Raw genomic sequence first — 24,718 nt, forward strand, 5'->3', positions numbered from 1 at the left:
GTGGAAGGAATACTTAGAAGACCTCCTCAATCCTACCAGCACGTCTTCCTATGAGGAAGCAGTGCCTGGGGAATCTGTGGTGGGCTCTTCTATTTCTGGGGATGAGGTTGCTGAGGTAGTTAAAAAGCTCCTCGGTGGCAAGGCTCCAGGGGTGGATGAGATCCGCCCGGAGTTCCTTAAGGCTCTGGATGCTGTGGGGATGTCCACATCGCGTGGACATCGGGGGCGGTACCTCTGGATTGGCAGACCGGGGTGGTGGTTCCTCTCTTTAAGAAGGGGAACCGGAGGGTGTGTTCCAACTATCGTGGGATCACACTCCTCAGCCTTCCCGGTAAGGTCTATTCAGGTGTACTGGAGAGGAGGCTACGCCGGATAGTCCAACCTCGGATTCAGGAGGAACAGTGTGGTTTTCGTCCTGGTCGTGGAACTGTGGACCAGCTCTATACTCTCGGCAGGGTCCTTGAGGGTGCATGGGAGTTTGCTCAACCAGTCTACATGTGCTTTGTGGACTTGGAGAAGGCATTCGACCGTGTCCCTCGGGAAGTCCTGTGGGGAGTGCTCAGAGAGTATGGGGTAACGAACTGTCTTATTGTGGCGGTCCGCTCCCTGTATGATCAGTGTCAGAGCTTGGTCCGCATTGCCGGCAGTAAGTCGGACCCGTTTCCAGTGAGGGTTGGACTCCGCCAAGGCTGCCCTTTGTCACCGATTCTGTTCTTAACCTTTATGGACAGAATTTCTAGGCGCAGTCAAGGCGTTGAGGGGATCTGGTTTGGTGGCTGCAGGATTAGGTCTCTGCTTTTTGCAGATGATGTGGTCCTGATGGCTTCATCTGGCCAAGATCTTCAGCTCTCACTGGATCGGTTCGCAGCCGAGTGTGAAGCGACTGGGATGGGAATCAGCACCTCCAAATCCGAGTCCATGGTTCTCGCCCGGAAAAGGGTGGAGTGCCATTTCCGGGTTGGGGAGGAGATCTTGCCCCAAGTGGAGGAGTTCAAGTACCTCGGAGTCTTGTTCACGAGTGAGGGAAGAGTGGATGGTGAGATCGACAGGCGGATCGGTGCGGCGTCTTCAGTAATGCGGACGCTGTATCGATCCGTTGTGGTGAAGAAAGAGCTGAGCCGGAAGGCAAAGCTCTCGATTTACCGGTCGATCTACGTTCCCATCCTCACCTATGGTCATGAGCTTTGGGTCATGACCGAAAGGACAAGATCACGGGTACAAGCGGCCGAAATGAGTTTCCTCCGCCGGGTGGCGGGTCTCTCCCTTAGAGATAGGGTGAGAAGCTCTGCCATCCGGGGGGAGCTCAAAGTAAAGCCGCTGCTCCTCCACATGGAGAGGAGCCAGATGAGGTGGTTCGGGCATCTGGTCAGGATGCCACCCGAACGCCTCCCTCGGGAGGTGCTTAGGGCACGTCCGACCGGTAGGAGGCCGCGGGGAAGACCCAGGACACGTTGGGAAGACTATGTCTCCCGGCTGGCCTGGGAACGCCTCGGGGTCCCACAGGAAGAGCTGGACGAAGTGGCTGGGGAGAGGGAAGTCTGGGCTTCCCTGCTTAGGCTGCTGCCCCCGCGACCCGACCTCGGATAAGCGGAAGAAGATGGATGGATGGATGGATCTTGGGATTTTTCTCCTAATCCTACGACTTTATTCTTGGAAAAAGTCAACTTCCTTCCCTGATAACATACTAAGACATTTTTTGGGGGGGGTTGCAAAATTGCCAATTTTTTATCCTAAAGTTGCCACTTCATGATCTCATAAAGTGGCAACTTTATAATTGTATAAGTCCCTCCATTTTCTCCCAGAATGTAGACTCTTTTCTCATAATTCATTACGACTAGATTGTAACGGTACACAAAAATGTCAGTTCGGTACGTACCTCGGTTTAGAGGTCACGGTTCGGTTCATTTTCGGTACAGTAAGAAAACAACAAAATATACATTTTGGGGTTATTTATTTACCAAATTTGCAAAATCTTCCACTAAAAATATTTTTCTGAGTGTAATATTTGATGTAAAGTAATGGGAACCTTGGATAGGTCAATAATTCATAATAACATTGATTTTGATTCAATATTATGTTTTGAGCAAAGACAGTTTGAAAAAAAAAAAAAAATACAGCTTTGTTTTATTAATCAACATTGCAACTTTTTCTAAATTACATTTAACCTTTAAGCTTTTTTATTTCACTTTTGTTATGTTTTTGTTTATTTTAATTGTATTTTTAGAATGTGCCGTGGGCCTTTACAACATTAGCTGTGGGCCACAAATGGCCTCCGGGGCACACTTTTGACACCCCTGCTATAGATAATAAAAAATTAAATGTGATAAATCTATGGATAAAAAGCAGAGCCTGGCGACGCATGCGCGTTTATCATAACTCTCTCTCTCTCTCTCTGTCTCTGCCCCTCTCTCACCAATGCTGCTGTTTGTTTTGTTTTTAACCCCTTCTTAACCCTGAACGTACATTGAAAATACACGCAACCCTAACTCAAAATGCCGGACATTTGAGGCATTTAAGAAACTCCGCCCTGACAGCTCTGCAAAAGAGGACATGTCCGGTGAAAAGAGGACTATTTTTGTAACTATTTCAGGTGGAATTTGAGGTAAGATTGCAACTTTTCAATTCCATGACTGTAAATTAAAACTAATGTAAAAACTCTATCACTATTATGTTAGATCCACTATGGACTGGACTCTTACAATATTATGTTAGATCTACTGTGGACTGGACTCTCACTATTATGTTAGATCCACTATGGACTGGACTTTCACACTATTATGTTAGATCCACTGTGGACTGGACTCTCACACTATTATGTTAGATCCACTATGGACTGGACTCTCACTATTATGTTAGATCCACTATAGACTGGACTCTCACACTATTATGTTAGATCCACTATGGACTGGACTCTCACTATTATGTTAGATCCACTATGGACTGGACTCTCACTATTATGTTAGATCCACTATGGACTGGACTCTCACTATAATGTTAGATCCACTATGGACTGGACTCTCACACTATTATGTTAGATCCACTATGGACTGGACTCTCACACTATTATGTTAGATCCACTATGGACTGGACTCTCACACTATTAACTAGATCCACTATGGACTGGACTCTCACTATTATGTTAGATCCACTATGGACTGGACTCTCACACTATTATGTTAGATCCACTATGGACTGGACTCTCACACTATTATGTTAGATCCACTATGGACTGGACTCACACACTATTATGTTAGATCCACTATGGACTGGACTCTCACTATTATGTTAGATCCACTATGGACTGGACTCTCACACTATTATGTTAGATCCACTATGGACTGGACTCTCACACTATTATGTTAGATCCACTATGGACTGGACTCTCACTATTATGTTAGATCCACTATGGACTGGACTCTCACTATTATGTTAGATCCACTATGGACTGGACTCTCACACTATTATGTTAGATCCACTATGGACTGGACTCTCACTATTATGTTAGATCTACTATGGACTGGACTCTCACTATTATGTTAGATCCACTATAGACTGGACTCTCACTATTATGTTAGATCCACTATGGACTGGACTCTCACTATTATGTTAGATCCACTATGGACTGGAATCTCACACTATTATGTTAGATCCACTATGGACTGGACTCTCACAATATTATGTTAGATCCACTATGGACTGGACTCTCACACTATTATGTTAGATCCACTATGGACTGGACTCTCACACTATTATGTTAGATCCACTATGGACTGGACTCTCACTATTATGTTAGATCCACTATGGACTGGACTCTCACTATTATGTTAGATCCACTATAGACTGGGCTCTCACACTATTATGTTAGATCCACTATGGACTGGACTCTCACTATTATGTTAGATCCACTATGGACTGGACTCTCACTATTATGTTAGATCCACTATGGACTGGACTCTCTCACTATTATGTTAGATCCACTATGGACTGGACTCTCACACTATTATGTTAGATCCACTATGGACTGGACTCTCACTATTATGTTAGATCCACTATGGACTGGACTCTCACACTATTGTGTTAGATCCACTATGGACTGGACTCTCACACTATTATGTTAGATCCACTATGGACTGGACTCTCACACTATTATGTTAGATCCACTATGGACTGGACTCTCACACTATTATGTTAGATCCACTTTGAACTGGACTCTCACACTATTATGTTAGATCCACTATGGACTGGACTCTCACTATTATGTTAGATCCACTATGGACTGGACTCTCACAATATTATGTTAGATCCACTATGGACTGGACTCTCACACTATTATGTTAGATCCACTATGGACTGGACTCTCACACTATTATGTTAGATCCACTTTGAACTGGACTCTCACACTATTATGTTAGATCCACTATGGACTGGACTCTCACTATTATGTTAGATCCACTATGGACTGGACTCTCACTATTATGTTGGATCCACTATGGACTGGACTCACACTATTATGTTAGATCCACTATGGACTGGACTCACACACTATTATGTTAGATCCACTATGGACTGGACTCTCACTATTATGTTAGATCCACTATGGACTGGACTCTCACTATTATGTTAGATCCACTATGGACTGGACTCTCACACTATTATGTTAGATCCACTATGGACTGGACTCTCATTATTATGTTAGATCCACTATGGACTGGACTCTCAAACTATTATGTTAGATCCACTATGGACTGGACTCTCACACTATTATGTTAGATCCACTATGGACTGGACTCTCACACTATTATGTTAGATCCACTATGGACTGAACTCTCACACTATTATGTTAGATCCACTATGGACTGGACTCTCACACTATTATGTTAGATCCACTATGGACTGGACTCTCACTATTATGTTAGATCCACTATGGACTGGACTCTCTCTATTATGTTAGATCCACTATGGACTGGACTTTCACACTTTTATGTTAGATCCACTGTGGACTAGACTCTCACACTATTATGTTAGATCCACTATGGACTGGACTCTCACTATTATGTTAGATCCACTATGGACTGGACTCTCACACTGTAATGTTAGATCCACTATGGACTGGACTTTCACTATTATGTTAGATCCACTATGGACTGGACTCTCACTATTATGTTAGATCCACTATGGACTGGACTCTCACATTATTATGTTAGATCCACTATGAACTGGACTCTCACTATTATGTTAGATTCACTATGGACTGGACTTTCACAATATTATGTTAGATCGACTATGGACTGGACTCTCACACTATTATGTTAGATCCACTATGGACTGGACTCTCACACTATTATGTTAGATCCACTATGGACTGGACTTTCACACTATTATGTTAGATCCACTATGAACTGGACTCTCACATTATTATGTTAGATCCACTATGAACTGGACTCTCAATATTATGTTAGATCCACTATGGACTGGACTCTCACATTATTATGTTAGATCCACTATGGACTGGACTCTCACACTATTATGTTAGATCCACTATGGACTGGACTCTCACACTATTATGTTAGATCCACTATGGACTGGACTTTCACACTATTATGTTAGATCCACTATGAACTGGACTCTCACTATTATGTTAGATTCACTATGGACTGGACTTTCACAATATTATGTTAGATCCACTATGGACTGGACTCTCACTATTATGTTAGATCCACTATGGACTGGACTCTCACTATTATGTTAGATCTACTATGGACTGGACTCACACTATTATGTTAGATCCACTATGGACTGGATTTTCACAATATTATGTCAGACCCACTCGACGTCCACTGCATCCGGTCTCCCCTAGAGGGTGGGGGAGTCACCCACATATGCGGTCCTCTCCAAGGCTTCTCATAGTCATTCACATCGACGCCCCACTGGGTTGTGAGTTTTTCCTTGCCCTTATATGGGCTCTGTACTGCGGATGTCATTGTGGCTTGTGCAGCCCTTTGAGACACTTGTGGTTTAGGGCTATATAAATAAACATTGATTGATTGATTGATTGATTGATTATTGTCTGATTTTGTTACAGAATTATTATTTTGACGTTTCACATTTTTGTGTTTGTCAACCAATCAGTGAGCTTAGTTCCACCGTTTAGGTTCCATCTCACGCTTGGTACCTAACGGACACTTAGTGGCCTTGATATCATGTGTATAGTTCCCAAACTGTCCTGACTTAAACATGATGGCACTCACCTCAGCGGGGGGTGTGGACAATGGAGGACGTCCCTGCAGAGCGTTCAGTCCAGCTCGTGAACCTGGTCCTGCATGGCGGCCGAGGCCCGGCCTATTTCACTCATGCGTTTGGCCATGATGTCCCAGGTCAAGACTTTGGATTTAGTGCCTGCGGAACAAGACGAGCATGTTGATGCCATAGGGCAGGGGTGCTGGTTACAACATGTTATTACACAAACTCCTCTGGATTTCAGTATTCCATGTTTTACGTACAGATTGATGGATAACGTACCGTATTTTCCGCACTATTAGCCGCACCTAAAAACCACAAATTTACTCAAAAGCTGACAGTGCGGCTTATAACCCGGTGCGCTTTATATATGGATTAATATTAAGATTCATTTTCATAAAGTTTCGGTCTCGCAACTACGGTAAACAGCCGCCATCTTTTTTCCCCGTAGAAGAGGAAGTGCTTCTTCTTCTACGCAAGCAACCGCCAAGGTAAGCACCCGCCCCCATAGAACAGGAAGCGCTTCTTCTTCTACTGTAAGCAACCACCCGCCCGCGTAGAAGAAGAAGAAGGGCGCGGATATTACGTTTCATTTCCTTTGTGTGTTTACATCTGTAAAGACCACAAAATGGCTCCTACTAAGCGACAGGTTTCCGGTTCATGAAAAGACGCAATCTCTCCATCCGCACACGGACTACTATTTCACAGCAACTGCCTAAAGACTTTCAAGAAAAGCTGGCTACTTTCCGTGCATATTGTAAAAACAAGATCCGGCCAGAGAACATTATCAACATGGACGAGGTTCCACTGACTTTTGATATTCCTGTGAACCGCACTGTGGATACAACGGGAGCACGTACGGTGAATATTCGCACCACAGGGAATGAGAAGTCATCCTTCACTGTGGTTCTAGCTTGCCATGCTAATGGCCAGAAACTTCCACCCATGGTGATATTCAAAAGGAAGACCTTGCCAAAAGAGACCTTTCCAGCCGGCGTCATCATAAAAGCTAACTCGAAGGGATGGATGGATGAAGAAAAGATGAGCGAGTGGTTAAGGTAAGTTTACGCGAAGAGGCCGGGTGGCTTTTTTCACGCAGCTCCGTCCATGTTGATATACGACTCCATGCGCGCCCACATCACGCTGGTTTTAATATATTATTAAAGTTTGACTGACCTATCTGACTGTTTTTTTGACATTCCTTTAGCGCAGTTAGATGCGGCTTACAACACGGGGCGGCTTATAGGTGGACAAAGTTTTGAAATATGCCGTTCATTGAAGGCGCGGCTTATAACCCAGGGCGCCTTATGGTGCGGAAAATACGGTACTTGCTTTTGGAATCAAAAGTCAGGGGGAAACGCATTGTATTCAAACAAAAAAAACATTTGGGAAATATGTCGATAATACAAGGGTGTCGCAACTTTTCCAAACAAACGCCTACAAAGTCAACGAATGCGGGAAGCATTTTGATATACCGTATTTTTCGGACATAAGTCACAGTTTTTTTTCATAGTTTGGCCGGGGGTGCGACTTATACTCAGGAGCGACTTATGTGTGAAATGATTAACACATTAGCGTAAAATATGAAATAATATTATTGATCTCATTGACGTAAGAGACTAGACGTATAAGATTTCATGGGATTTAGCGATTAGGAGTGACAGATTGTTTGGTAAACGTATAGCATGTTCTATATGTTATAGTTATTTGAATGACTCTTACCATAATATGTTACGTTAACATACCAGTTGGTTATTTATGCCTCATATAACGTACACCAGGGGTGCTCATTACGTTGATCGCGAGCTACCGGTCGATCTCGGAGGGTGTGTCAGTCGATCACCAGCCAGCCATTAAAAAAAATAGTCCTAAAAATGAGCGATCATAAATCTTCACTATGACGTCACTTCCGTCACTTGATTGACATTCACGGCACCCGAGGGTCTTCTGAGATGACGCTGGCTGCTGCCAGCTCATTAAAATTACCGACTGGAAGGCGAGAGACGCTTTATTTCAACAGACTCTGGCGCCGTACCTGTCGTCAAAACTCCAAAGACCGACTGCACAGTTGCGCTAACAAAATAAGAGTCTCAGAAAGCTGGCGTGCACAAGCTAGCAAGCTACGGAGTTTGCCGACAATGTATTTCTTGTAAAGTGTATACAAAGGAGTACGGAAGCTGGACAAATAAGATGCCAAAAACCAACCACTTTCATGTGGTATTGGACAGAAAGGAGGACTTTTTTTCTCCTCCATTCAAAAATGCGGACGTTATCATCACCACTGTCTGATTCCAATCAATGCAAGTCATCAGAATCAGGTAATACACCAACTTATATTCTTGTCTTCATGAAAGAAAGGAATCTATATGTGTTAAACATGCTTGTATTATCTTTAAACACCTTTAACTTATTAACAATATTAACTATATGTGTTAAACATGCTTGTATTATCTTTAAACACCTTTAACTTGTTAACAATATTAACTATATGTATTAAACATGCTTGTATTATCATTAAACACCTTTAATTTTTTAACAATATTAACTATATGTGTTAAACATGCTTGTATTATCTTTAAACACCTTTAACTTGTTAACAATATTAACTATATGTGTTAAACATGCTTGTATTATCTTTAAACATCTTTAACTTATTAACAATATTAACTATATGTGTTAAACATGCTTGTATTATCTTTAAACACCTTTAACTTATTAACAATATTAACTATATGTGTTAAACATGCTTGCATTATCTTTAAACACCTTTAAGTTGTTAACAATATTAACTATATGTATTAAACATGCTTGTATTATCTATAAACACCTTTACGTTGTTAACAATATTAACTATATGTATTAAACATTCTTGTATTATCATTAAACACCTTTAATTTTTTAACAATATTAACTATATGTGTTAAACATGCTTGCATTATCTTTAAACACCTTTTACTTGTTAACAATATTAACTATATGTATTAAACATACTTGTATTATCATTAAACACCTTTAATTTTTAAACAATATTAACTATGTGTTAAACATGCTTGCATTATCATTAAACACCTTTAACTTGTTAACAAAAACATATATTTCATAAATAAGTAAATGTAAATGATATATATGAATGAGGTAGATCCCCACGACTTGATCAATTGAAAAGTAGCTCGCCTGCAGAAAAAGTGTGAGCACCCCTGATTTACACTTATTCAGCCTGTTGTTCACTATTCTTTATTTATTTTAAATTGCCTTTCAAATGTCTATTCTTGGTGTTGGCTTTTATCAAATACATTTCCCCAAAAAATGCGACTTATACTCCAGTGCGACTTACATATGTTTTTGTCCTTCTTTATTATGCATTTTCGGCCGGTGCGACTTATACTCCGAAAAATGCGGTATTTTTATTTTGTAAGGAAAAAAATGATAAAAACAGACATTACATATGTTCAAAAACCAAACAGTGTCAGCTTTGTGTTATAGCTAACACAATGAGCTATTATTATTACACAATTCAAATGAAAAAATCAATAGTAAAAAAAAAAAAAAAAAAAGCTAAATAGTAAAGTAATGAGAAAAGGCTTAACTTTTGATACTAATAAATGCTAAAAACTCTCACTTGTAACACAAAGCTGACCCTAAGTTTTGTCTTTAAATATTGTATATTCCGCATACACTGACTTTTCAGTATGTGGTCCTTGTTTGAAAAAGTTTGGACACGCCTGAGTTATTAGTATCAATTTTGTGGCTTTTTTTTTACGCATTAATTCACACATTTTTACTTTACATATACAAGCACATATACATACATACACTCATGCATATAGTTACGTTTCATCAAACATATATTAACGTTGTTGCCCTAGGGCAGGGGTTGCAACCTTTACCAGTCAAAGAGCCATTTTGACCAGTTTCACAAATTAAAGAAAACAATGGGAGCCACAAAAATCTTTTGAAATTTAAAATGACATAACACTGCATACAAAGTTTTTTTTTTGCTTTGTGCTACGTATAAACCAAGGGTCTCAGACACGCGGCCCACACCTTAATATGAAAATTGAATGTTTTCTATGAATGGCGCTTGACAGCGTCATACTTGTCAACCCTCCCGATTTTTCCGGCAGACTACGAAATTGAAGGCAACTGTCCTCTCGAACGTGCCGTGATGGTACAGCATTTAGCGCCCACTACAACCAGCGTGCCGGCCAAGTCACACGTTGTATGAGGCTTCTGCTTGCTCACGTAAGTGACAGCAAGGCAAAATTGGTCAACAACCACACAGGTTACACTGACGGTGGCGGTATAAAAAACTTTAACACTCTTACTAATAATGCGCCACACTGTGAAACCACACCAAACAAGAATGACAAACACATTTCAAGAGAACATCCGCACCGTAACACAACATAAACACAACAGAACAAATACCCAGAATCCCATGCAGCCCTAACTCTTCCGGGCTACATTATACACCCCCGCTACCAAACTCCGCCCACCTCAACCGACGCACATAGATGTGTGAGGGAGCAGGGTTGGGGTGGGGGCGGGGTTTGGTGGTAGCAGGGGTGTATAATGTAGCCTGGAAAAGTCAGGGCTGCATGGGATTCTGAGTATTTGTTCTGTTGTGTTTATGTTGTGTTAAGGTGCAGATGTTCTCCCGAAATGTGTTTGTCATTTTTGTTTGGTTTTGGTTCAAAGTGTGGCGCATTATTAGTAAGAGTGTTAAAGTTGTTTTATATGGCCACCGTCAGTGTAACCTGTGTAGCTGTTGATCAAGTATGCCTTGCTGTCACTCACGTGTGCAAGTAAAAGATGCATATAACAAGAGGCTGGCCTGGCACGCTGTTTATACAGATTGTAAAGGGCGCTAAATGCTGTACCATCATGGCACGCCATTATTATTATTGTAAGGGTGAAAATCGGAGAATATTAATCCCGGGAGTTTTCTGCGAGAGGCACTGAAATCCGGAAGTCTCCCGGGAAAATCGGGGGGGGTCGGCAAGTATGCAGCTGAGCCGCACCAGAGTGATCAAAGAGCCGCATGCGGCTCCGGAGCCGCGGGTTGTCGACCCCTGCCCTAGGGGAAACTGGTAAACACATGGCACACTGACAAAGCTTAACCTATTGTTACTATAACAATCTACAAGGTTAATACAGTTCGCTATGTGCTCCAATCACTCTATCACAAAAAAATAAGAGTTGTAGAAATGATTGGAAACTCAAGACAGCCATGACATGATGTTCTTTACAAGTGTACGTACACTTTTGACCACCACTGTATACGTATGTATATATATATATATATATATATATATATATATATATATACACACACACACTGTGTGTGTGTACATGTATATTTTTGTAAATGTATCATATATGTGTATAATATATTAACATAATATGCACACACACACACACACACACACACACACACACATATATATATATGTATGTATGTATGTATGTATAGGCTATATACAGTATACTGTATGTGGGTAAATATTGTTACTTTACATGCAGTCGGCTTTCGGCCCCCAGCCCAAGTCTTTGAGCTCAATGCGGCCCCCGGGGTCAAAACAGTCTGAACACCCCCGACATGACGCAACGTTAACGAACCGCAGAACAAGTCCGTGTTTCAGAGAGCGCACATTTAAGTATTTACAGATCCTTCAGCAGGAAACGTGAGACTGTAAAAGCGTCTCCAAACTACACTAATCCCCCCCAAAAACGGGCCCTTTTCCAGCCCTAAATCTCTCCCTGGCTTTTCTCCCTCAAGATACACTTAGCAGCCCCCCTCCCTCTTCCTCTGTGCCGTTGCCATGACAACGTGGATCGTAGCCTCCAGCTAAAGCAGAGAGGCCAAAGCCGTACCACTCGCAGCCTCCTCCTCCGAGCTCTTGATCCGCCAGTCTGTCTTCTCTCCCCGTCGAGCCCACCAGGGACGGTCAAAGTAGGACACAACAACAACAACGCCCGTCCCCACCCAAAAAAATTCAAACTCCTTCAGCTGTCAGCAGCGTTCATATACACACAATATGCTTTCACCTGCAAAACAACATTTTTTTCCTTGTAATTAGAGATGTTTGATAACATCGGACTGCTGATATTATCGGCCGATAAATGCTTTAAAATGTAATATCGGAAAATATCGGTATCGGTTTCAAAAAGTAAAATGTATGACTTTTTAAAATGCCGCTGTGTACACGGACGTAGGGAGAAGTACAGAGTGCCAATAAACCTTAAAGGCACTGCCTTTGTGTGCCGGCCCAATCACATAATATCTACGGCTTTTCTCACACACAAGTGAATGCAACGCATACTTGGTCAACAGCCATACAGGTCACACTGAGGTTGGCCGTATAAACAACTTTAACACTGTTACAAATATGCGCCACACTGTGAACCCACACCAAACAAGAATGACAAACACATTTCGGGAGAACATCCGCACCGTAACACAACATAAACACAACAGAACAAATACCCAGAACCCCTTGCAGCACTAACTCTTCCGGGACGCTACAATATACACCCCCCACTACCCCACCTCAACCCCGCCCCATGCTCTCTCAGGGAGAGCATGTCCCAAATTCCAAGCTGCTGTTTTGAGGCATGTTAAAAAAAAAATAATGCACTTTGTGACTTCAATAATAAATATGGCAGTGCCATGTTGGCATTTTTTTCCATAACTTGAGTTGATTTATTTTGAAAAACCTTGTTACATTGTTTAATGCATCCAGCGGGGCATCACAACAAAATTAGGCATAATAATGTGTTCATTCCACGACTGCATATATCGGTATCGATTGATATCGGTATCGGTAATTAAGAGTTGGACAATATCGGAATATCGGATATCGGCAAAAAAGCCATTATCGGACATCTCTAAATATAATATATCAGTATATATATCACATACTGTACATATATTATGTAAATATTACATATATGTTATATTTTATATTGGTACTACGTTACATTTTTAGTCTATTTTATACCTGTATTGTCCTTTCCAGCCTTACACTTTCCCATACTTGCCAACCTTGAGACCTCCGATTTCGGGAGGTGGGGCGGGGGCGTGTTCGGGGGTGGGGCGGGGGGCGTGGTTAAGATATATATATATATATAAGAAATACTTGACTTTCAGTGAATTCTAGCTATATATATATATATATATATATATATATATATATATATATATATATATATATAAATAAAATAAATACTTTAATTTCAGTGTTCATTTACAAACTACAACTCACAACTTAAAAACTTAAACTTAAAATTATAAAGATCACATGGATATTATTCAGTGAGTTGATTCACCAAAACTAACCTGTTATACAGGAGGAAAAAGCACACAGGACGTTTCAATTGTTCACAGACTGGTCGCGCTCATCAGAATGACAAGACACTTCCGGTCTGCAGGTGATAGCATTCAATTGGGAAGAAACGCCCTACTGCCCCCTACTGACCAATGTGAATACTGATAAATGTGTAATGACAGCTCCAAAAACGAATTCAAACCACAAAATAAAATAAATAAATCAACACAAAAATGTGACACATTATGGGTGGGTCACATATGCATGTACAGTAGATGGCAGTATTGTCCTGTTTAAAAGTGTCACAACATTGCTGTTTACGGCAGACCAACTGCTTTACGGTAGACACTGTTGTTGTGTGTTGTCAACACGTCACTCAGGTCCGCCTGAATTTCGGGAGTTTTTCGGGAGAAAATTTGTCCCGGGAGGTTTTCGGGAGAGGCGCTGAATTTCGGGAGTCTCCCGGAAAATCCGGGAGGATTGGCAAGTATGCACTTTCCATCCTTTGTAACTGACCTACTGTGTGGAACAATTGCAATTGTGGATCATTACAGTTTGTCTAAGTCTAAGTAATAAAGGTAAATAAAAGCGTCTCGAGTGTCCAACGGGCACAGATTGAACAAACTCACCATCCAGTCCGTTGTGCTGCTCGTAGCTGCGTTTGCCCAGAATGGTGGGGGAGCCGTTGTTGAGGATGGGGCTGGATTTAATGGGCGTCAGACTGCCCATGGAGATGGAAGCACCGCGGGGGGGCGGCGGCGGCTCAACTTTGACCGGACGGGGATGTGCTTCTAGAAGCACGAAGGACAAAAAAAAAACATGTTAGATGTTGAGCGACAAGCAGTGGGGAAGTTGGCAGTTGTGTTAAGTGCTCCAAAAGAAATGTCACCCCCAGAAATGGAATGTTTGAGAATTTCCTGCACTCTTTCAAAGGATTACCTACATTTCTTTTTTCCTCCACTTTTTGGACCATTTTGTGACATTTTGACTAATGCTTTTGATTTTTTTTGTTTTTTTTTGTTTAAATCAAGTCACAGTTGGTCATGACTAGGGTTGCAAAATTCCGGGAATATTCAAAGTTGGAAACTTTCCATGGGAATTAATGGGAAATTAATGGGAATAAACATTGAATGCAACATGCTAGATCTCGCAGCATGATTATTAGTTAAAACAACCTGATTTCATGCAAATTCAGTACAATTTCAACCCTGCACTGTGCATTCCTCCATCACATGTACAGATTATTCCCAGCATGCTACACACTACAGCAGGGCTATTGAGGCCACACTAGTATTTGAGCCAAGGACTTCATCCAGTGCGACTTATATATGTTTTTTGCCTTCTTTGTTGTGCATTTTCGGCCGGTGCGACTTATACTCCAGTGCGACTTATAGTCCGAAAAATATGGTACTTATTATGTTGAAGGGGGCAGGAAATATAAGATTTCCTTCATCCTGTTCCTTCTCAAGCATAGGTGTGTTATTATGTGTTTTGTTGTTAGAGTTTAATTGTCTATTGATCAAAAATGCACATCAATGAAGGAGATAAATAAACAAATGAAAGGTATGGTCCTAAAGGGGAGGGTGGGTTAGCAGCTGTGGTGAGAAGCTCCAACGTACCGAGATATCGAACCACAGACTCCAGAGGTTTGCGTTCTGCTGGTTTCAGTGGCGGTGGCTTGCTGGGGTTTTTATCTGGCAACCGCAGGGCACCTGTGGGAATGTGGCAATTTAGTTCCGACGCGACGGAAAACATGTCGTGAATGAAAGTTGCTCACATTCGGCCTTGATGGCGGCCGAGTTGACGGGGAGGTAGGGGTGCCTGGCTAGGTAGCGAGGCTTGATGATATCCTGGCAGAGGCGGCGCGCCACCCGCGTCAGTGTGGTGGTCTGCAGGAAGAAAGCCTGTCGCGTCTTCACGGCGAACTTGGGGCTGCCGCTGTGTCGCAGCGGCACGCCATGGGGGCTCTAACCACACAGATGAACACCAATTATGACCTATTGTGTTTTACACGGGTTTCCTTTAGGTCTTAGGGTACCATGCTGCTGCGGTTTGGTCCGGGTCTCTCCCCGTCCAGCCGAGTGGGCATCTTTAGCCCACCGTACTTCTTCCAGTATGTCCAGCAGGTGGCGCACAGGCGACACTGCATGTTGGGGGGTCCCCATGAGTACCACTGGTAGGAACTGCTGGCTACACACGCACATGCACACATAAAGTTTACACATCTAAGGCAGAATTTAAAAAAATGATATCTAATAGATATTAAAAAAAAACACACATTAACCTGAAAAAATATGCAAAAATAAATACCGTATATTACCAAATAAACGCCCTTGGGCAAATAACCGCCCATGTCCTAATAGCCGCCCGGGGTCTGACACCATTTTGTGAATTAAGCGCCTCTTCCTAATAACCGCCTATGTCCAAATAGCCGCCCATGGGCTGTTATTTGCATAATTTAGATTAAAATGCTACTGGGGTTGCGTTTGCTGCAATATTATTGTTTTGATGGTTTTATAGAGTACTTGGTACCATACTTTTATTTTTCCTGTATGCTGCTTTATTTAAAACTTGGAGTACTGTAGCCTTTATTTTATTTAAGTGACAGTATTATTGTTCTGTTTTGATGGTGGCTTTTATACTTGAGTACTTGGTACCATAATTGTATTTTTCCCAGTAGGCTGCTTTATTTAAAAAGTTTATTTATTCTTAGTATTGGTATTCCATCCATCCATCCATCTTCTTCCGCTTATCCGAGGTCGGGTCGCGGGGGCAGCAGCCTAAGCAGGGAAGTCCAGACTTCCCTCTCCCCAGCCACTTCGTCCAGCTCTTCCTGTGAGACCCCGAGGCGTTCCCAGGCCAGCCGGGAGACATAATCTTCCCAACGTGTCCTGGGTCTTCCCCGTGGCCTCCTACCGGTCGGACGTGCCCTAAACACCTCCCTAGGGAGGCGTTCGGGTGGCATCCTGACCAGATGCCCGAACCACCTCATCTGGTTCCTCTCCATGTGGAGGAGCAGCGGCTTTACTTTGAGCTCCCCCCGGATGGCAGAGCTTCTCACCCTATCTCTAAGGGAGAGCCCCGCCACCCGGCGGAGGAAACTCATTTGGGCCGCTTGTACCCGTGATCTTGTCCTTTCGGTCATAACCCAAAGCTCATGACCATAGGTGAGGATGGGAACGTAGATCGACCGGTAAATCGAGAGCTTTGCCTTCCGGCTCAGCTCCTTCTTCACCACAACGTATTGGTATTCTATTTGACAATTGTTGCACTACTGTCATGTTGAGGCCTTGTTGATCTCCTGTCTTTTGATAGCCTACCTCATGTTGATCTCTTGTTTTTTTGTTTGTACTGTATGTTTACAAAAGATTTTACATTTAAAGTTTTGTGTACGAAAAAAAAAATACTGGACAGTAACCATTGTAACCAAATAATGGCCTGGTGCAAAAATAAATAAAAGCCTTGTGCAAATAACCGCCCGCTTCTTTTAAACGCCTGTCTCCAAAATCGATTTTGTGAAATAAACGCCCAGGCTACTATTTGGTAATATACGGTAAGTTTGACATGCACATTCTCGTCACTAGGCACTGCAATGTGTCAATACAGTGTAACCTTGATTTACCAACCCCTTTTCTGAAAACTTGTCCATTCAAAAACTTTTAAACTGAGCCAAATATGTCGTGATTGATGACATTATCAAAATCTCACGGTACGATATTATCACGGTATTAAGGCCACGGTTATGATATTATTGTGTTATGTCCAAGACAAAAAGACTTGGCAAAAAATGTTGTAGCGTGTAAAAGCCGCCGGGCTTTCTGCTCGACCGCACCCGAACTCTGGAACGCTCTCCCCGACCATTTTAGAGCACCACAGTCGGTCGACCGTTTTAAGAAGGGACTAAAAACCCACCTTTTTAGCACAGCTTTTATCTAATTTCTCTGCCTTCTTGTTTTTAAATAAACTGCTTGCCTATTTGTTTTATTTAGTGCTTTCATTTCTATTTTTATACATTTTTGTTTTATGTAGTGTTTTTCATATTTTAATTTTCTATTATATATTCTAACTTTCTATTTTTTTATTTATTTTTATTTTATATATACCATACCTGCCAACTTTTGAAATCAGAAAAACCTAGTAGCCAGGGTCCAAGGGCCGCAGGCCCCGGTAGGTCCAGGACAAAGTCCTGGTGGACGGTTCAGGGCTTCGCCCCCCGACGCAAAATGATTATTAGCATTCAGACAGGTTAAAATGTTGCTAAAACCATCACTTTTCTATCAGTCACAGTGACTTTTCAAAACAAAAATATTACAGCAAAAATCATATGGGTTGATTGACATGTTTATTCTGTAAGCTAACTTCAATAGTTTGACATTATTTTGACAGTTAATGCCAGTTATCCTGTCAACCTTTCACAAGACTTCAATTTGTTCATTGAAAGTATAAACACTTTTTACAGTAAACAAATGGTAAAACAGTACTAAACAATTCCATTTAAAAAAAAATTGGTGTCATTAACTTTCTGTCCAAGCTTGTATAATCTACTGCCTTGTTCAATTGTAAAAAATATTCTGTGCCTAAAATTCACATTTCTATCACAATTATCATACTGTAAACATGGTAAGCTAACTTCATTAAAATTAATAGTCCTGTCAATAGCATGGAATTACAATTCAAATGTAGTTTTTTTTGTAAGCCTTTCAAAAGAATTCAAAATATGACAAATTAATGCAAATTAATTGAAGCCATCAGACACTTGAAAAGTGGCACATCACATCTCTAATGTAATCATTTGAACTTTTCAACAGAAATAGCACTGCAAAAATATTAAGGACATACTTCTGTATTTTGGTAGTTATGCTGTCAACATTTAACAAGATTTCTTCAACTTGGACTTGAAAGCATAAATAGTATAAACACTTTTAACAGTATAACAGTACTAAACAATTCCAATAGATAACATTGGTGTCATTACCTTTTTGTGGCTAAAATCCAAATTTACGTTGAAAGTTTTCCACTTGTATCGCTAGCAACGGCATTAGACTTGTGTTTTTTTGTCCCAACGTGGTCTTTTACATCGCTAATTCCTCCGTGTCCGATCGAAAAATCTTGTCTGCACAAGGTGCAATTCGCGTAGTTTTCACCCTTTTTGGAACGGATAATTATTCCCGGATAGGCTTTTGAATATTCTTCACGGAATGACTGCAGTTTTTTTTTCGGTTTAAGACTCGTTTGCGATTTTTCTCCGGCTGATTCCATGATCGTTCGCTCGTTTGGAAACAATGGCAACAGGTGCCTCGTGCTTGGCAGCGGTGCTATAAATAGCCTCGCGCATGGCATTCGGAATGGCTCGATAGGAAGTTACGGGAAGCAGTATCGATTGTCATTGTTGTTACGCGATTTCGTGAATAAAACTTAAAAAAAATAAAAAAAATTTAATTAATGAAAAACCGTATTTTTTATCACTGCAACCGTAACCCGGAATAGGTTGATGAAAACCGTCCTAATTACGGGAAAACCGGAGTAGTTGGCAGGTATGATATACTTTGTAGCACTTTGAGATTTTAACAAATGTAAAGTGCGTTACAAATGTAATTCATTATTATTATTATTATTATTATTATTATTAAAATGAACTGGCAAGAATGTTTAGGATAAACTAGGGCTGGGCGATTATCTGATCGTTATCGATGATCAGAGTTCGATCACGCTAATTAGCTGTTAGCATATATTACATAGACATCTTCTAAGGGTACGCAGCATGGAGCGCTACTGCCTACTGGCCCTGACGAGACGTGGGGCCGCCATCTTGGAGTGGTGATCCGCTCCACTCAGTGCAATTCATTTGGCAGCGCATTTAATTCATCTTACCTCACTGAATACCACTGATTTTCACGCGCTCTTTTGTCATACGTGTAGCTATGATAAAGGACACGTGTTTTATTATTCATAGTTTGCTTAACAGTAATAGAATATTCTTATATGCTATAAGTGACCAGACGTCCGAGATCAAAACTGGGAATATAATCCCAGAGAAGGGGGGAAAACTATTTTTAAATTGTAGAAACAATATGATGAGGTTATATATACATGCTACATAAACAATGTATGAATACATTAGATATCTATATATCTTACAGGCTGTATCTCTGTTGCTGCAGCAGCAGAGAGTTTATTCTGTCTTGACACTTTGTATTGATATTTTCTACTACATTCTTCCCTTAAATGATCATGTTTACACTGATTGTTTTATATGTATTTTTGATGTATGTCACTTTGGATAAAAGCGTCTGCCAAATACTTCAACATAAACATATATAAACACCTGAAAGTCTTTATATCAGCTAAAACCACCAATCTGTTTCACTGGATTCAGAATAAAAGCAAATTCTGTCTTACCCAACAATGTTAGTATTTGAATATTGTTACTTGAAGCTAGACTAAATTTAGACTTGTATAATACTGTATAGCCACTATCTGATTGTCTAGTTAGCTAACATATATTACACCCCCCCCTACACAATCTGGATTGTGGTCCTAACTTTTACCCCTGTTGGCTTTTACAATCTTTATCTTCATCATTTATTTCAACTTATGACATTTTTAAATGGAATTAATTTCATTGACAAGCAATTCTATTATGGACATACTCTTGTTGGCGAGCGGCTAGGATTTCAGTACTATTGAAGACCTTTGCTCCTTCTCAACTCTGTGCTAATATTCTTTTCACAAAATACAGCCAATAGTACATTAATGTTAAATCTTACTTGTGAAAAGTAATCCCCCGATTCCTATTTTCAACAGTCCGCTCATTTGAGCAGGAAAACGCTGAACACCATCTTTGTTTTCTACCTGTCAACTGTCAGTTTAGCATCTTTGTTTTCTACCTGTCAACTGTCAGTTTAGCATCTTTGTTTTCTACCTGTCAACTGTCAGTTTAGCATCTTTGTTTTCTACCTGTCAACTGTCAGTTTAGCATCTTTGCTTTCTACCTGTCAACTGTCAGTTTAGTATCTTTGTTTTCTACCCGTCAACTGTCAGTTTAGCATCTTTGTTTTGTACCTGTCAGCTGTCAGTTTAGCATCTTTGTTTTCTACCTGTCAACTGTCAGTTTAGCATATTTGTTTTCTACCGGTCAACTGTCAGTTTAGCATCTTTGTTTTGTACCTGTCAGCTGTCAGTTTAGCATCTTTGTTTTCTACCTGTCAACTGTCAGTTTAGCATCTTTGTTTTCTACCCGTCAACTGTCAGTTTAGCATCTTTGTTTTCTACCTGTCAACTCTCAGTTTAGCATATTTGTTTTCTACCTGTCAACTGTCAGTTTAGCATCTTTGTTTTCTACCTGTCAACTGTCAGTTTAGCATCTTTGTTTTCTACCTGTCAACTGTCAGTTTAGCATCTTTGTTTTCTACCTGTCAACTGTCAGTTTAGCATCTTTGCTTTCTACCTGTCAACTGTCAGTTTAGTATCTTTGTTTTCTACCCGTCAACTGTCAGTTTAGCATCTTTGTTTTGTACCTGTCAGCTGTCAGTTTAGCATCTTTGTTTTCTACCTGTCAACTGTCAGTTTAGCATATTTGTTTTCTACCGGTCAACTGTCAGTTTAGCATCTTTGTTTTGTACCTGTCAGCTGTCAGTTTAGCATCTTTGTTTTCTACCTGTCAACTGTCAGTTTAGCATCTTTGTTTTCTACCCGTCAACTGTCAGTTTAGCATCTTTATTTTCTACCTGTCAACTCCCAGTTTAGCATATTTGTTTTCTACCTGTCAACTGTCAGTTTAGCATCTTTGTTTTCTACCTGTCAACTGTCAGTTTAGCATCTTTGTTTTCTACCTGTCAACTGTCAGTTTAGCATCTTTGTTTTCTACCTGTCAACTGTCAGTTTAGCATCTTTGTTTTCTACCTGTCAACTGTCAGTTTAGCATCTTTGTTTTCTACCTGTCAACTGTCAGTTTAGCATCTTTGTTTTCTACCTGTCAACTGTCAGTTTAGCATCTTTGTTTTCTACCTGTCAACTGTCAGTTTAGCATCTTTGTTTTCTACCTGTCAACTGTCAGTTTAGCATCTTTGTTTTCTACCTGTCAACTGTCAGTTTAGCATCTTTGTTTTCTACCTGTCAACTGTCAGTTTAGCATCTTTGTTTTCTACCTGTCAACTGTCAGTTTAGCATCTTTGTTTTCTACCTGTCAACTGTCAGTTTAGCATCTTTGTTTTCTACCTGTCAACTGTCAGTTTAGCATCTTTGTTTTCTACCTGTCAACTGTCAGTTTAGCATCTTTGTTTTCTACCTGTCAACTGTCAGTTTAGCATCTTTGTTTTCTACCTGTCAACTGTCAGTTTAGCATCTTTGTTTTCTACCTGTCAACTGTCAGTTTAGCATCTTTGTTTTCTACCTGTCAACTGTCAGTTTAGCATCTTTGTTTTCTACCTGTCAACTGTCAGTTTAGCATCTTTGTTTTGTACCTGTCAGCTGTCAGTTTAGCATCTTTGTTTTCTACCTGTCAACTGTCAGTTTAGCATCTTTGTTTTCTACCTGTCAACTGTCAGTTTAGCATCTTTGTTTTCTACCCGTCAACTGTCAGTTTAGTATCTTTGTTTTCTACCTGTCAACTGTCAGTTTAGCATCTTTGTTTTCTACCTGTCAACTGTCAGTTTAGCATCTTTGTTTTCTACCTGTCAACTGTCAGTTTAGCATCTTTGTTTTCTACCTGTCAACTGCCAGTTTAGTATCTTTGTTTTCTACCCGTCAACTGTCAGTTTAGCATCTTTGCTTTCTACCTGTCAACTGTCAGTTTAGCATCTTTGTTTTCTACCTGTCAACTGTCAGTTTAGCATCTTTGTTTTCTACCTGTCAACTGTCAGTTTAGCATCTTTGTTTTCTACCCGTCAACTGTCAGTTTAGCATCTTTGTTTTCTACCTGTCAACTGTCAGTTTAGCATCTTTGTTTTCTACCTGTCAACTGTCAGTTTAGCATCTTTGTTTTCTACCCGTCAACTGTCAGTTTAGCATCTTTGTTTTCTACCTGTCAACTGTCAGTTTAGCATCTTTGTTTTCTACCTGTCAACTGTCAGTTTAGCATCTTTGTTTTCTACCTGTCAACTGTCAGTTTAGCATCTTTGTTTTCTACCTGCCAACTGTCAGTTTAGGCTGCTCGCCGGCTCCTCGTCACCACTTCAAGATGGCGGCCCAATTTCTCGCGTCACAGCAGCCAATGCTGCGTCTACTTATAACATGTCTATGATATATTACCCTTGCTCAAACATGGCGGAAATGTCTGTTAGAAGAACAATAGGGAGGAGGACTTCGGCACGTAATTAAGACAACGCCACAAAACCGCGCAAGTTGAAGAGACGGTCAGAAAGCGGCTTGAAGATGGTCTTTAGAACGTAATCTATGCAACATTTGGACCAAAGAACCATCATCACGTTATGGAGACCACAAGGGACTGTTTTACATTTAAAAAAAATAAATCCTATGACCCCTTTAAGACAGCAACTACTGCATTAACAAGGTATTTAATTACTATTTAGAGCATGGGTGTCAAACTCTGGCCCGTGTAATTTCATTTGGCCCTTGAGGCGATATCAAATATAATACATATATATAATATAATATAATACATAATATGTGCGGCTTCACGTGTGTGCGTGTACAGAAGCCGCACATATCTTATGACTGCGCCGGCACGTTGTTAAAATGGATGAAAAGCGGATGTGACGTCAGCTCGTAGAGGACGTTAAAAGGCAGTGCCTTTAAGGCACGCCCCCAAGACTGTGGTGGTCCGGGTGGACTACAAGATATAATGACTGATGAACACCTTTGTTCGATAATGAAGGTTGCCTCAGCTCAAAGCCTGAGCCCCGACATTAATGAACTAGCATCCAAGAAAAGATGGCAGGTATCTGGCTTGGGCACATCAGATTAGGTCAGTGTGTTGCAAACTGAGCAGTTTAAAGTCCTGAATGGTTGGTTTATTCATTGCTATTTTATTTTCTAATTTATTAGCCTGTGGAAAAAGTTAATGTTGATTCTTTATTATTATTATACCGGCCGCCTCTTTGAGCTGTAATTTGACCCACTTAACATGCTTCAAAACTCACCATATTTGACGCACACATCAGGGCTGGCGAAAATTGCCGTTTGATAAAAAAAAACAAACCCCAAAAATCAAAATTGCGCTCTAGCGCCCCCTAGGAAAAAAAAAACTAGACTGCCTGTAACTCCCACTAGGAAGGTCGGAGAGACATAAAACAAAAACCTCTATGTAGGTCTGACTTAGACCTAGATTTCATTAATGGTACATTCTCGGGCAAAAATCAACAGGAAGTTGGCGATTCCCCCTTTAAGACAAAAAAGTACCAAAAATCAGTCACTTTTGCCTCTTTGAGCTGTAATTTGACCGCCTTAACATGCTTCAAAACTCACCGAACTGAACACACACATCAGGACTGGCAAAAATTGCGATCTAATAAAAAAACCTAACCCCAAATCTCAAAATTGTGCTCTAGCGCAATTTTTTAATGAAACGCACAAAAAACTGCTCCTCGGATGAAAAAACTGACAAAACTGACTAACTCTCCCTGGGAAGGTCGGAGAGACATGAAACAAAAACCTCTATGTAGGTCTCACTTAGACCTACATTACATAAATTGACAACCCCCAGCAAAAATCAACAGGAAGTTTGCTATTCCCCCTTCAAAACAAATTTTTTGTAAAAACCGGTCACCTTCCTTCAAAAACTATCTCCTCTGAGCGCGTTTGTCGTTTCGGCTTCAAACTAACACAGGAGAGAGATTAAACCCTTGTGTATAAAATAACAGAACAGCGTTTTAATACCTGCTCCGGTTTTGATTTTATGACCCTTCAAAGACCCGCTGCGCTGATGCTGCTGCGCTGCTGTTTTTTTACGATGGCTGCTTAAAAGCAGGAAGCACCAACGTGCCCACACAATGCAGACAAGGTAGGTACACTAGACAAAAGTCTTGGGACACTTCAGACTAAAAGTAGACAAAAGTATTGGGACACTTAGGACTAGCACCTGCCAAATACGCGGGCCCGACCAATGCTGCTTGCAGCTTTAATTTAAATTGTATTTGATATGCCATTGATATTTTTTAATTATTATTATTATTATTTGAAACTCGATTTTGCAT

The 24,718-nt window shown here is 40.8% G+C and overlaps 1 protein-coding gene across 2 annotated transcripts in view; it reads right to left on the reverse strand.

Moving 5' to 3' along the window:
• Window positions 1-24,718, reverse strand: part of mta1 (metastasis associated 1) — a 191,144-nt gene that overhangs the window by 952 nt on the left and 165,474 nt on the right. For both annotated transcript variants that reach the window (XM_061969186.2, XM_061969184.2), the window contains exons 13-17: window positions 15,604-15,755; window positions 15,343-15,532; window positions 15,185-15,277; window positions 14,195-14,356; window positions 6,249-6,396 (exon numbers count right to left, since the gene is read on the reverse strand). In XM_061969186.2, coding sequence (XP_061825170.2) covers window positions 6,293-6,396; window positions 14,195-14,356; window positions 15,185-15,277; window positions 15,343-15,532; window positions 15,604-15,755 — 701 coding nt within the window. In that variant the 3' untranslated portion in view covers window positions 6,249-6,292. The remainder of the gene's footprint in view (window positions 1-6,248; window positions 6,397-14,194; window positions 14,357-15,184; window positions 15,278-15,342; window positions 15,533-15,603; window positions 15,756-24,718) is intronic.

This window comes from Nerophis lumbriciformis, linkage group LG08, assembly GCF_033978685.3.
Source record: "Nerophis lumbriciformis linkage group LG08, RoL_Nlum_v2.1, whole genome shotgun sequence".
In the NCBI taxonomy this organism is placed as follows: Eukaryota; Metazoa; Chordata; class Actinopteri; order Syngnathiformes; family Syngnathidae; genus Nerophis; species Nerophis lumbriciformis.